Below are 14,890 nucleotides of genomic sequence, written 5' to 3'. Positions count from 1 at the left end.
CTTAGGTGAGTAGCCATGGACCGATCACCTGAGCCATAACACGGCCCGAGACAAATTTTCGCGTCTATATAAAACCAGTAGTAGAATTATGTACGGTTTTTATACAGGTTTTTTCTCTCTATAAGAACATTTTTTCCGGTATTCGTATGCTCGGTTTTATCCTCAGGGCCGAAATGATCAGTGCACCCACAACGTACGACTTTCGTCTTTTGACACATCAACTGTTTGGCTGTATGCGTGTCAGGTCGTACGTGCTGAAAAAGGCCTGATTTCGTGTAGGTTCCTGAGGCCTTCATCCCTTCCGTTACCACGTTTTCGCAGCTGGTTCAGGTACAATCTACAATTTCAGCGCGGTAGGTGGACTGTAGAACATGAAGACGGAAGGGTATGGAAAGAAGACGTAGTGCTCTTTTAAAAAATATCCCAGCAGGCCGAGTAAATATCATGTCACAACACGTTTGTGGAGATTTAGAAAACTACAAAAGGGAATAACGTATTGCTGGATACCCGAACTCCGGACCGAGATTCTAACAGGCGTCCTCCCGAATACAAAACAGAAATACGTGCCAAATTAATGTCAAATTTTGTACTCTTGCCTGACACTATTGTACTGTATACTTAAGCTTACCATGGAGTAACACACCGAATTTTGCAAAGCGAGGATTTGAATTACAGTTGTGTAATTCCCTGCATAAGTAGTTGCCAGTCTACAGACTAAGACCGATGGTAGTCCGGTACATTTCACAAAAAAGGAAAAAGAAAACGCACAAAGCTGGGTCACGCGTTGCTACACAGATAGGAAGAATCAACTGGAAGTCACTGGCTGGTAAAATTGTCATGAGTGGTTGAGCACGCCGCACCATTAACCGACGTCAGAGGTAACCATCCGTGGAGCAAGCTATTGCTGGGGAGGCCTTGCTTTATTGTTGTACCCAAGGAGCGAGAATATCCACATGTTGCGGCAGAATGAGACAGCGTGTCCAGGTGAGCAGTGTGGTCAGTGGTCACTGGCACAGTGCGACGCAAAATATCATGATAACCATGCTCGTCAAGGTTTGAAGCAAGGACGTCAAGAGAGAAACCACCGTGTCTTTGTGATCTCACCTACAATGCCGCCGGTGGTAAGTTCCTCGTGTGAAGTGCGCCGACATTCTACAATTTTAGAGTTTTCCTGGCTTTGAATAGAATGTGAGAGCAACAAGGATTTCGAAGTGGAAGCGGTCGTGAAGTTATTTAAAAGAATCGAACTGGTATCAGTGTGAACGGATGGTACGGAGTAACTAAGCCGTTATATGGTGACTGGCTAGGGCATGGACATCCGGGGTTCGAATCCCGCAGAGTATGGAGCTTTCCTCATGCCCGACTAATGCCGAGGTTAAGATTGCCCAATTTTGCTTCCTTTCCCCCGCAATCCTTCATGGCACGATGCTTAATTGAGCTCAAGGACAACTTTAAATTTTTAGCCTGATAGAACTAACCAAAAACCCGGAAACCTCAGAAATAGAGTTAACGTTCCAGTCTTGATTCGAACCTGGTATACCCACAAGTAAGAGAGAAGAAGAGTTAACGTAGAAAGCCTAGGCGTACATGGAAAGAAATGTTAAAAAGAAACAGGGCAGTACAGTATGGACTGCGAATTTGTGCGATTCGGGAAGCGTTCCTCTGGCAGACACTTGTGCAAACGGGGTCGGGATAATACGAGACGTGGAATTTCTCGACTAGTGGAGCGAATATTATCTTCTAAAGAAGGCTGCTTATTTAAGTTGGTTAATCAGTTTCAGTTATTACTTAGTTAGTTAAGAGAGACGAAGCCGGTAACGGTAGCCGAGCGGTCTAAAGCATGTACTGTTTTACCTCGCTTGGAGACCGGGATCGTGGGTTTGAATCCCACTCAGGGCATGGATGTCTAGTTTGTGTGTGTGCGTTTTTCTGTGCTTATGTACAGGTAGAGGCCTTGCGACGAGCTGATCACCCGCCCAAGGAGTCCTACCGAATGTGTAAGATCTAGAAAAACCGAAGTGAACGGAGAAGTTCATGGAGGTAGGCCTAGGCCCACTGGGGCTGTAGTGCCAAGGGTGGGGGGAAAGAGAGACGAAATAACAGAAAACAGAGAAAATTACATAATGTGGACCTTCATAATTTCTATTCTTCACCTTCTACCCTTGTAGTAACTGACCAAAGAAAAACGAGGAGGGCAAGACATACATGAAATGGGAATAAATGCAGAAATCTTGTTGAAAATTTTAAAAGGAGGATAAACTTATGGTACCTAAACTCAGAAGGGAGGATAATATTAAAATGGAGGAATAGGGTGTGAAGGCGTGAACTAAATTCATCTGACTCCGAGATAGGGTGAAATGGCTGTGTTCGGTGAACACCGGTAATGGATCTTTTAGTTTCATAAAAAAAGTTTCTTGAAGAAATATTTAATATTATCTTCTCTAGAAAGTTCCTATACTAGATCTTGGTCTTTAACTGTACCTGTCTCACATCCCGAAAATACTTTAGGTCACGTTTTCCAGCTTGTATCTGTTGCACTTAGTTACACTACGTCCTATGAAGTAACTGACACATTAAAATGACCGTCGTATCAGTCGAAAGGCTTCTTAGCACGTTAAGTGAAAATATTTATTTTATTTAGTTATGCTCAGTTTAGCTCAGTTTAGTTAGGTCAGACCAACATATGGCATGGAATTGTGGGATGATTACAGAACAGTGAACTGGGAAGCATGTGGAAGAAAGCGGTCATGACCAGGCATTTGCCTGGAGGGTCTGAGAAAAACCTGAAGAATGTCAGTCAGGAAAGCCAGTCTCCGAGACGATAATTTAACCTTGGATCTAACGAATACGAAGCAGAAATGCAACCTGTGCCCACTTGACCGCGACGGTCGGTGAAATAACAGCAATAAAGCAGGAAGTGTTCGTCACAAAGTAGGAAAAGACTGAATAAGTCGCGAAAGAATCAGTCAGCAATTTGCGCTCCGAGCCAGATTAGAATCTGGCAGCCTTCAAATGCAAGTCAGTTCGTGTGAAGCAATTACAGAATTACTGCACGAATTGTGTACCAACAGAAGAGACTGCTTATAGAGAGACTCACTCTTTGCATGTCTGTTAAACCAATGTTAAACACAAATTAAACTAAGATCAGGCAGGGACACATATAACGCTAGGGAAAATCCTTCTCAAATTTGGAGGGTATAAGGTACGCCTTTGGAAATATTACACTATTCATTGCGGTGAGACAGTTCTTGATCTATATATATCCGCTTCCCAATACGCCTTAATGGCGTAGTACTTAATTATGTAAGTGCAAGGAAAATTTATCTTTTTACAAGAATTCTTACCCGCCTCTTTTTTCTTATCCAGGTTCTCAAAAATAAATATTTTAGGGCAAATGAATTTCATGACAGTTAACAACTTTCACGATGCAAGAAATCTCACGCATGGCGGGTAAGTACACTCATTTGAGAGAAAACGTTCTACCAGGGTGTTCTTTCACAATGTGCATCGCTACGTATTATTATTTTGTCTTGGTAAGTGAACGGATGTTGTTGTAATGTAATTGGATAATTATTGGTTCTGTGGGATCGCAAGGGTGCTTAACAAGTAAAGATCTAGAAGCACTTTCACCGAATACACTCGACTGCAAAAGTAGTACGGAAAAAATTGTATTAATCTTTATGTGTTGGTAACACCGATAGATCAGTCTTGTAGTCTAGGTCAGGTAAAAGGTAAATAATTAATTAAGCAATGTGGTGAGTCGGGTTGTAGCTTCACCGTTCTTCACCTCGTCACTAGATGAAGGTGAGTGGTCAGCTTCTCACCTCGGCCGCTTTACCCATTAGCTAGAAAGTTGGGTGGGCCCCACAGCTGCGAAGTAGAGAAAAACTTCTTGCCCCTACTGGGAATCGAACATCGACCGTCCAGCCCACAGTCGGTCGCTATACTGGCTAAGCTATCCTGACTCCAGTGAAAACCAAATTTTAGCAGTTTAAACCTGCCCAGTCTTAAAGTAAAATACCAGGATTAATATCTCAGTTGAAATAATCCCTTTTACGGTGTTAGGCAAACATACTCGTATTAAGAAGAATTTTTACCTTTAATGCAAGGGGACTAGATTAAAGACCGTGCCTCGTTTGTGACAGAAAACGCAAAGGTTTTTATTTTCGCTCAGTGTTCTGAGCGACTCTGAGGCATACCCTGCTTTCTGTCTAGTCGGTATGGAGATACTTTTCCTAGAGATAAACGGCCGTAGCGTCATGCTCATCACCCCCTCCCCCGTCATAGCACTACAGAGCTCTAGAACGAATAGATTTTTGCCCCATGTTTTTTATCCGCCGCGATGGTTTGCTGTGTGTTTATTTACCTGTCACAGATACTAGTGACACGACGGCCCTGCGAACTCTTGACGTGTGAAATAAACCAGCGCCACGGGATGTAAAGTCCGGAAGTGTTGTGCAGTGACAGATCAAGAAAATATGAACCATTAAGTGAGGTTTACTTTTGTAAAGGTAAAAGGTTGAGTTATCCCTGTGATTAACTAATTAAGCATCCAACATGAAGAAGCATGAGGGAGTGGATGTACAGACCGACATTTTCTTGACCTCGGTACTGGTTGGAGGTGAGTTGTCAGACTTACGCTCCGGCTGCTTTACCCCCTGGGAAAGAGTCCCCGATGCTCAATGGTTGGGAAAAGAAAAATCAACGCGACAGCAGGGTGAAATATATTGTATTTTTAGTATAAGACTTTATGGAGATATATCATTTAAACCGATCTATGAAGTTTTGTACGAAGACTGGTCTGAAGCATGCTCAAAAATTGCGTACGAAACTAGAGGCTCCGCTTTTGATACTTGTTACCTAGTCATAACACACAGCGTTGAAGAAATTTCAAACAAAACATTGGATCTGAGGTTCTCACGGCAATGACTTACTTACTTACTTACTTACTTGCTCATGGAGCTGAGCCCTTCTTGAGGAGCCGCCAATTCTGTAGCTACTCTAGAATTTCCCAGCATTTTATGGAACCCGAAGGTTCATCACCGTGTTCACAACAGCCCTCCACTGGTCCCTATCCTGAGCCAGATTTATCCAGTCCATCCCATCCCATCCTATTTCTCTAAGAGCCATTCTAATATTGTCCACCCACCTACGCCTTGGTCTTCCCTGTGGTCTCTTTCCTTCTGGCTTTCCCACCAATATCCTATACGNTCAGAGACCAAGTTTCACACCCATACAGAACCACAGGCAAAATTATAGTTTTGTATATTCTAATTTTTATGTTTTTGGACAGCAAACGAGAAGACAAAAGGTTCTGGACTGAATGGTAGCAAGCATTGCCCGAGTTCAATCGCCTCTTAATTTCCTCCTGAATCAGGTTTCGATCTGTTATCGTTGTTCCTAAATATCTGAACTGTACCAAAATTTCAAAACATCTGTTTCCTATCTTTATATCATGATTTTGCCCTGCATTTTGGTGATGAGACAGCAACATATACTTAGTTTTCTCTGTGATTACTTCTAGACCAACCTCTTTACTTGCATCAATTAAAGTTTGTGTGTTTTTCTTTATGGTATCTACATTATCACCCAGTAGATTCACATCATCGGCGTAGACCAACAGCTGATGTGTCCCGTTTAATTTCAGTCCCACTTGGTTTCCCTGGACCTTCCTAATTGCATATTCTAAGGAAAAGATGAAAAGGAGTGGGGATAAAGCATCTCCTTGTTTTAGACCATTCTGGATAGGAAATTTATCAGACAAATGTTTACCTACACGGACTTTACTATACGCTTCGTTTAAACGCATTTTAATCAACCTAACTAGTTTCATGGGTATCCCAAACTCTATCAGAATATTGTACAATACTTCCCTCCTAACTGAAACGTAGGCTTTCTTGAAGTCTATGAATAGCTGATGTACTGTCTCATTGTACTCCCATTTTTTCTCCAATATCTGATGAATGCAAAAGATCTGATCTGTAGTTGATCTGTTACGTCGAAACCCACACTGATGATCCCAAATAATTTCATCTATATATGGACTTAACCTTGAAAGAAGAATATTGGACAAAATTTTATATGAAGTTGATAGCAGTGGTATCCCCCCATAATTACTACAGTCAGTTTTATCACCCTTCTTGTGAACTGGTACAGTAATAGGCTCCTGCCACTGATCAGGCAATTTTTCCTTATGCCAAATAGAAATAATTAGGTTGTGGATCTTAGAACGTAATATTTCGCCTCCTGCTTGAATAAGAATGTTATCTTCTTGGATGTAACACAGTGCAGTCAGGCATATGTTCAACGTTTCGGAGGAACGCACTACCCCCGTTTGGGGGTTCGAAGAGTGAGCCAAGCAAGAAAGTAGGTGACATGCAGAGCAAGCAGTAAGTCGCGAACCAGCTTGTGACATGTGACACAAGGAGACTCGTAGAGAACAAATGGGATCAGTCCCATAAAAAGTACAGGCTTCAGGCAGCCCTTCTAAATTAATATTTTTGATGAAAATGACGATAGCAGACATATTATTTTTGGCAGATCCACCTATCAGCAGAACTAATAGTACCCGCAGCTAACGAGTGTGCACTCAAAATCGCAGGCAGCACCATTACGATTTCATAGTACTGAAAACTATGGCTCTATACGTTCACAATTACAGAGGGTGTGACCTTATGAGGTTGCATCTTAAGTCTGCGCTCAATTAACTGCCATGAAATGAAGACATGGGAGAGTGGAGATGCAGCCTCCAGCATTTTTAACCTCGGCACTGGGTAGATGTGAGCGATAAGCTTCAAGCCCCGGCCGCTTTACCGCCGGTGCTCGTTGTGTAGGAGACTGAGTGGGCCTATATTCTGTGCTGAAGAGAAATATCCTACTCCTGCCGGGAATCAAACCCTGACTATACCAACAATCATTATATCGGCTGAAACAAATTTCATATAGATCATCATCATAACCATAACCAAAGAATCATTATCAAATCTGGGCCTAGTTACTTGCTACAGTCTCATACCAGGGTTGAATGTAGGGTCTCCCTAGCTATCTTCGTCATGCTTGTTCATAACAGAGAATCTGAATTGTTTTCTTGAGCGAGTTCCCCTGTGGTGGCTGACTAGAACAGTTCCACCGCAGCCCTGCGAGTCGCAGAAGAAGACGAAAAGAAAATCCTCTGCCTCGGGACACAACTGTGTTGCCCTGTCACGGGGGAACATAAATGCAGAGGCCTGGTCCTCCAGGTTGGGGCTTGAACTGAAGGCTGATGACATTGCTCATTAAAAGAATGTATTGTAGCGGAATCCAAAGAAGTGAAAATTGAATCAAATCTAGAAAACATTTCTAAGGAAAGCTACGACTCATGAATGGCTATTTTACAATGGCGATGATCATTCTTGAGTGGGGATTCGATGATTTTTTTTTTCAGTTAGATCTGCAACTTTCCATGGATTCCGAGAGGCATTGTTCGTTTAATTCCTTTGTTATTTATGAATTCCTTTTACAATCCAAACAGCATTGTCTGTTGTTTCCTCATGAATGTTAATGTTAAGTTACGTACAGAAATGGATTACTGAATTCTATAATTACTAATTTATGGTTTCAGGTAGTTTCATCGTGTTGATTGAAACATTTTGAAAAACTAAGACTCCATAAGCAACATAATTTGAAAGCGGTAAGTCTTGCGAGTGAGGATGGCATGATAATGGCGTAGATCCGGGGCGGAAGAGAAGTTATGAAATCACCGTCCATTCAGTTCACCACTGTTGTTGTAAGGCTTCTGCCAAGGACGAATGAATCTCCGATTTTTTCCGGATACGGTAGTTTTACCTGGTCTCACGGGTTCATACAGTGTTGCCAACGCAACTCTGAAGTTGTTTAACCTAAACGTAAATTTACGTATATAGGATGTGAAAATAAACATATTGTAACCATTACAAAGTCTCCTTGAGGAGCTACCACAGAAAGTGCTTGAGCAATTAGCATTTCTGCTTCGTATTCTGGAGATATGGGTTTAAAGCGTCAGCCCCAAAATAGGCTATAATGAGATTTCTAATGGATTTTGTCCATCCCTTCGGGAAAATGCCGGGATATTACTCTCAATACCAATTCATCATTCACGAACTTCCTTCCATTCGACAAACAAAACAAACTCCATAGCTTGTAGTCCGCAAACGAACTATAATGAACGAGGGACCGTCACTTGTCGGCGAAGTAAGTGCCAACTTTTGCGGATAGAGGTGTCGCACGGTCAGCTCAAGGGATCCCCACGGCCATTAATCTCGGTTTTCCACACCGGAGCCTCTATTTCCTTGAAATAACTCCTCAATTATCCTCACGAGGCTGAGTGGACACCGTTCCAGACCGACTACTTTTCAGAAAATCTGGTAGCGCCGGGACTCGATCCCTGAACCTCTGGATCTGTAGCCAGGAGCTCTGACCATTAGACTACAAAGGCGTTCTCCTTCCATTCGACGTTATATACAAATTAGGTTGAATCTTGTATGTAAATAACCCAAGAATCAAATAAATCCTAGAGTTCTTCAATAAATTCTCTGTTCGCAAAAGAATCCCGCCGATGGACGCCATCCTGATCCAGCCAACTTTTTACAAGTTCTGGTTACTGGTTGAAAGACTGGATTTGACTCCCGACAGTGACAGCCCACCCAGACCTATTCTGGGATCCAACCAGCTTCGTATGCAACGGGTAGCAGAGCGTCTCGCGTGACTAAAATGCCAGAGCTTGAATATGAAGTTCATCTCCTTGTAGTACAAAGGTTACCTATGCATAAAACTGTCCGAAGACTCCCCTTACAGGTCTATACATCTTCGTGGCGAACGCTCTTTGTGCGCGTGTATATGAATATATATCAATCTGAACATCGAAAACGTAGTAAAAATATATCCAGGGAAATATATTTAGGCAATGTTCACCCCCTCCTGCACACTTTAAACATCCCTTCTCTTTCTGCTTGTAACACGAGGAAAGTAGACTATAATGTGTAAAAAGTGCGTAGAAGACGTCGTAATTGGTGAGTGTGAGTGGCAAGTCCCTGTTGCGGTTCGAGTCAAGAGTAGCGGTTCTGAATTTGCAATCATAGTTATGAAACAATTTCCAAGTAAATGCAAGTTACTGAAGTAAAATTAAACCACTTTCATAATTATCTAAATTCCAGCATGTCGCAATGAGGTAGATAATGCCAACTACGATAGCAAAATACAAAGAAATAACCGACGACAAACACTTTACAGTATATCAAAGTGCACTTCAAAGAATGCTATGACGCGCATAGACAAGAGAATCTCGCCGATCTGTGGCGTAAGCCGTTGTGTCATCTTCGTTAGTGTCTAAGAAATGATTGATTAATCGCCAAGAAAAAAGTTAATAATTTGTAGTTATTGTCAGATGCAGAAAATCTGGCTAATTTATAGAGATCTGGAAAATAAGATTTTAATTTAATCAAAAAATATAATTTGAGCCTGTAATATCATAGTTTCACAAAGAAACGGGAAAACAAAAATTCAGAATGCTGTGCGGTTCGGTGAGAGTTTCGAATTGTCAAAAGTAAACATGGAAATTTGAGTTATAAGTACCGATTCAGAAAAACAAGAAGTCAATTTTTAATTCATTTTGTTATAAATATTTAACTCCGTTCAGCCGCGTCCTTTTTCAGAAACTAGCAGTCGCTCAGCTATTCACGAAATTCCTCCGCCATATAGAAATCACGAGCCCGCAATTGTATCCTATCTTACAAACTCCGTGGTTTGAGGCCGCAAGCGAACTCTACCAACCGAGCGACCGCCGCTTGTCGACGAGGTTAGTGCCAGCTTTAACTGATAGTGCATGTCGCGTGGTCAGCACAACGAATCCCCATAGCCGTTAATTTCGGTTTTCTAGACCGGAGCCGCTATTTCCTTGAAATAGCTCCCCAACTATCCTCACGAGGCTGAGTGGACCCCGTTCCAGACCCACTACTTATCAGAAAATCTGGTAGTGCCGAGGATCGAACACGGACCTCTGGATCTGTAGGCAGGAATACCAAGTATCGTATCCTAAGCCATACGAATTCAGTCCACATCCCCATATCCTATTTCGACGATAAGAAAAGTAATACACGTATTCTCTTCCCATCTATCCCTAAGCCTTCCACTCATCAGGTTTTCCAACGAATATTCCGTGTGGATTTCTCGTCTCTCCCATGCTTTAAACGGACTCTCTGCTGTGCCATTGGTACTAAACATTGAAAACAGCCATATAAATTGCAAACGAAGATATTTATATTAAAAAATATACTCAAGTGTGGAAATGGTTAAACTTCAAAACCCCATATCAGTTCTCGCTTTCCGAATGATATGAACTTTGGGAGTATACAAAGTATGCTTACATATGAGGTCTTGATTCAGATAATAATGCCCTTTAACACCTTTGTCTTTGTTAAAACGCATACTGCGTAACCTTCAAAGAAAATGCTGGATATAAACTTTTCAAGCTGATATGGCTTTCATCTAAGGGAAGGAAAGAGGATTACAGACATTTCAAAACAAAGTTATATGCAGAATGTATGAATGGGGAAAATGAAAGAAAAAATAACGTAAAGAGAAAATCAATTGATGCGTCATTTATTTGGGTTATTATGCGTGGCTGAAACATGAAATAGAGAACAGAATTTAATAACGAAACCTAGTGTAGAGAAACCAGTTCGGAAAATGTTAGTTACTCACCAAGTTAGCCAGTCTATCAGACGATTAGTTAGGCAGCCGGTCATCCAGCCAGCCATTCCGTCAGATGATCAGACTGTCAATCATTCTGTAATCCTGTAATCCACCAGAAACGTAGTAATTTATTCAGCTAGTCAGTCAGATGATCAGTTAGTCAGTCTGTCATCCAGACAGTCAGTTATTCAGGCGATTAGTTAGTAGGTTATCCAGCTAGTCATTCATTTGGGCATCCAAGCAGCCAATCACTCAATCAGTCAGTCGGTCTTCCAGTCAGTCAGTCGGTCCTCCAGCCAGTCAGTCAGCCATACGTACAATTAGTCAAGCAGCCAACTAGCCGGTTATTAACCAAATAACTAATCAGTCGTTCAGCCACCCAGTCAGTCGATCATCCAGTCGATCCAACAGTCAGTCGGTCGTCCATGCAGCCAATCTTTCAGTCAGGAGTTCAGTCAGTTAATCTATTAGACGATTGACCATCCAGCCAGCGATCTAGTCAGACTTTGAGTTAGTCAGTCGGTCCTACAGCCTGGCATTAACACAGCCATTAACCTACCTGTCAATCTATCTCCCAGAGCAGCAGGGACTCAATCGGGACTTGAATAGTTGGTGTTAAAGTGAATTGCTTCGCATCATTTACCTTCAGGAGGTGAAGAATCACAAAATAGCTTATGAAAGAAGACATAAAAGTGGCATCAGCGTGGTATTAGAGTGCTAGGAGATAGGGTTGAAACCACCAGAAATATTCCTGGGGGACATAAATAATCCCCATTTTTTAAATTTCCTTGTAAAAATAAGGTTTATGAAGGACAGAGGTTTATAAAGACAGAAGATCTGAATTGAGCGGTAAAAACAATTGCCAATCTGATCTGATCTTGTAAGATTTGAGGCTTTCACGGCGGTGACTATGAAGAAAGCAGTCTTCTGNGATACGTTCCTCCGAAACGTCGGTTAACACCACATATACACGGTGCCAAATCCCAGAAGACTGCTTTCTTCTTTTTCTGATCTTATTTTCTCCATGAACTTACTTACCTTCTTTTACAAAAATTTGAATTTTACCCTATTATAGTTTGTTGATTATATTTACAGATAGGGTTTGCTCTACTTTCTAGTTACGAGATTTGAACATATGAGGTACCTAAAGTTCGTGAAACAGAACTCCTTATATAACCGGCCTCTACCTTCAGTGAATAGATCCAGTAATCAATGCCTCATATCTCCAACAAACTGCAGGGTACCACAAGATTAGATTAGATTTCGAAGCATCAATAACTTGAGGACACTCAATCGAGCCATTTCATTTCGAGGCCTGACGGGACATTCGCTAGTAAATTGCTTTTGCCTTCACACCAGGTAATACATCACTCTCTCTGACGTTCCGTTCTGTCTGGTATCAGCAACTCAGGTAGGAAATCTAAACTAAACAATTCTGATAAACTACAGCAGTATCTGATGACCTCATGGCCTCAGAAAATCATCACAAATGTACTATATTATATGACGTTAAATTTTGTCAAAGGTTCTTTAATACCGGGGTCTTTTGATCTCATGGAATGACCTACGTGAACTTGGACTTAGGCAAAAAAAAAATGAACACTAAAATCGTCAACAAATATAGTCTACCATTTTCATAACCAACAGCAGGAAGAGGCTTGACGCACGTACAGATGGCATGCCGTTTAATTTCAATGTTAATTTGTCAGTTTTCTCATTATCACGTTTCTGTAACGTCCATTAAAGCAATATTCCTATAAATCAATCGTCGATTACAAAGCCTTTCGGGCAACAACATTTAGTAGATTTAATCTCCGATATTTCGCAAGATTAACTACCTACGTCTTATGGATGAAGGGAAAACCCTGAAGTATGATAGGAACACGAAATCTGAGGAGGCGAAGACTATTTCTGCGAGAAAGAAGTAGAATTATCTGCCCCTGCGCACAGTATAATTTGTGCTATTGTTCATGTAAATAATAATAAATGATGACACATGTGACCTAGGTTAGCGTATCAGAATTGTGTCCCAACTGTAGCTGAAGTACTACACTCCTATTGTTAAGATATGACAGCAAATTCCTCTGAATATCCGGTAATTTCTTTCTACACAACATTACCACGAGTACTACTACTTCTGTCGCTACTACTGATACTGATACCCTTACTACTTATGTTGCTGCTGCCGTCGGGCATTCAACACATTACACCCAGAAGAACCAGAGATCAATCAGTCATTGTACAGTGTGAAAACCTAATATCTTATGAACTCTGTCATATAGTGAGAGATATTTGTATATATGTTTCCAGGGAGCCTAAATATGCCAACGTTAACTCTTCCAGCTACTCCAAATTTCACCAAAAATGTATTTATCAAGTAGGTGAATTCATTGTTAATACGACTGACTTATTATCATAGCTAAAGTTCCACGGTTGTTGTCAATCGGTCTAATAAGTCATGCAATCTAGCCTTTCCCATCGTCCATCATTGTGACATTGCACACGGATATGCTCAATTCAAAAGGAGAAACCATTATTCTGACAATACCTATGGTCAATTCAAAATTCCCCGGCCGCAGACACAGTTCAAAAACTTATTTTACGCAAAATAACTGAAGTAGATACAAACATTGTATAAACCGGGAAACAACGAAACCAAGGTTCTTGCTGCAATGCTCAGAACTCTGCTTTGTACTCAGGAGATTTTTTTTTTAGAATATCTGCCGGGAGACTAGCTATCCTGACTGGGCATTTCGTGATTTTCCTAAGAACTTCTATGACAATTTGGGGATAATATTTTAAATTACGAGACAATTTCTTTTCCCCCATAGCCTTACCAAATCACCAGTTACAATTATCTTGTAACCTATGACGCTACATAAGCCCATCATTACACTGTTATTAATCAAGTATAGAAACAACGGACTGTCACTAACCAGTAACTCTGGCGCAGTAATTAACGTGAAAATTTATCTGTTCCACCAAAGCGGTACTGGAATTTTCCCACGGGTTGACAGATAAGTGGATATGCTTATAACAATTTTTTCCAATGCAACTTGGGTGATTTTAGTCAAACTTAATCTGCTTCTGTTCATAAAACCCCAAGCTCTATCCAAACCATTAGTAAATTACAACGATTGCTGTGAGTTGATGCACAAAAAGTGAGTGATGCTGACCGCCTGTTCAGAGTGTGGAACCGACCGTTTCGATTGCTTTTTGTTTCAATTTCCGAAGCCACAATATACTAAGTGGATAATGATGCATACACTGACGACACTGTATGGGACGGAATGTGCGCTTAACTTATACTTTATGCAGGGCATGTTCGATTTCAAAGTACAGCATACGTTGATTTAAGGGAAGGGGCACGGCTGTGCTTCTAGTAGTAGAACTCGAAACTTTAACACAACAAACAGGATTGGAGCTTATCATGTCCCCGTTAAATCCAATTCATGCCTTATAACAGCGGTTCCTAACCTGTGGTCCGCGAACCCCCCCCGGGGTCCGCGGGATAGTTTATTTTCATTAAAGTTTATCTTATCATGTTCCTCACACCTGGGATATTTGCAATGTATATCTTTGGCACTTGAGGTCCATGGTTGAAGTAAAATTGAACGGGACTGTTGGTACCGTAACGGTACCTTCCCTTTGTAAGGCAGAGGTGAATAACCAACGATTTGAGTAGCTTTTTCCAAGGACATTTTCTTTTGGTCGGCCCATTGCATCTCAGACCTGTGTTTCAGGGTGGACTGTTGTCCTGCTTACCTGCTGTCTGAGCATTCTCCTCCTCCTCCCCACCAAACCCATCTCTCTTTGGTTGGGACTAAAGCTGGGACCACTGACCACGTTTCTTATTCATTTCAGTGGCAGAGCGAACAACCCGTGTGTCTTTAGTTTTTGTGCAGTGAATTTTTATAATAATATACAAGTGTGTTTTTCTCGGTTTAATATTCAGTTTTCCTGCTCTTGGAAAAAAGCAGTCTTCTGGGATTTGGCACCGTGTATATGTGGTGTTAACCGACGTTTCGGAGGAACGTATCGCCTCCATCTTCAGGGTAGAAGAAAAAGTATAAGAAATCTGCAAGCGACAAGACCGTGAGAACGGTAAAAGCAGACTGGAAATAACACAGCTGTGTGTGAGCAGAGAGGGAAGGGGGGAAGGGCAAGTATACAAGTGAAAGCA

The 14,890-nt window shown here is 41.4% G+C and overlaps 1 protein-coding gene across 3 annotated transcripts in view; it reads left to right on the top strand.

Moving 5' to 3' along the window:
- Positions 1-943: 943 nt before the first annotated feature.
- Positions 944-14,890, top strand: part of LOC111871559 (advillin) — a 97,895-nt gene continuing 83,948 nt past the window's right edge. Inside the window, exon 1 of one of the 3 annotated variants that reach the window (XM_023864755.2) lies at positions 944-1,121. In XM_023864755.2, the coding sequence (XP_023720523.2) occupies positions 954-1,121 (168 nt within the window). In that variant the 5' untranslated portion in view covers positions 944-953. Of the gene's footprint in view, positions 1,122-12,000; positions 12,119-14,890 lie in introns of those variants that run through there. The other 2 variants (XM_023864756.2, XM_023864757.2) reach the window with 2 other exon arrangements.

The sequence above is a fragment of the Cryptotermes secundus genome, unplaced genomic scaffold (genome assembly GCF_002891405.2).
Source record: "Cryptotermes secundus unplaced genomic scaffold, Csec_1.0 scaffold1345, whole genome shotgun sequence".
NCBI lineage: Eukaryota > Metazoa > Arthropoda > Insecta > Blattodea > Kalotermitidae > Cryptotermes > Cryptotermes secundus.
Note: the sequence above shows the minus strand (reverse complement) of the source record. Positions and strands in the feature narration are given on the sequence as shown.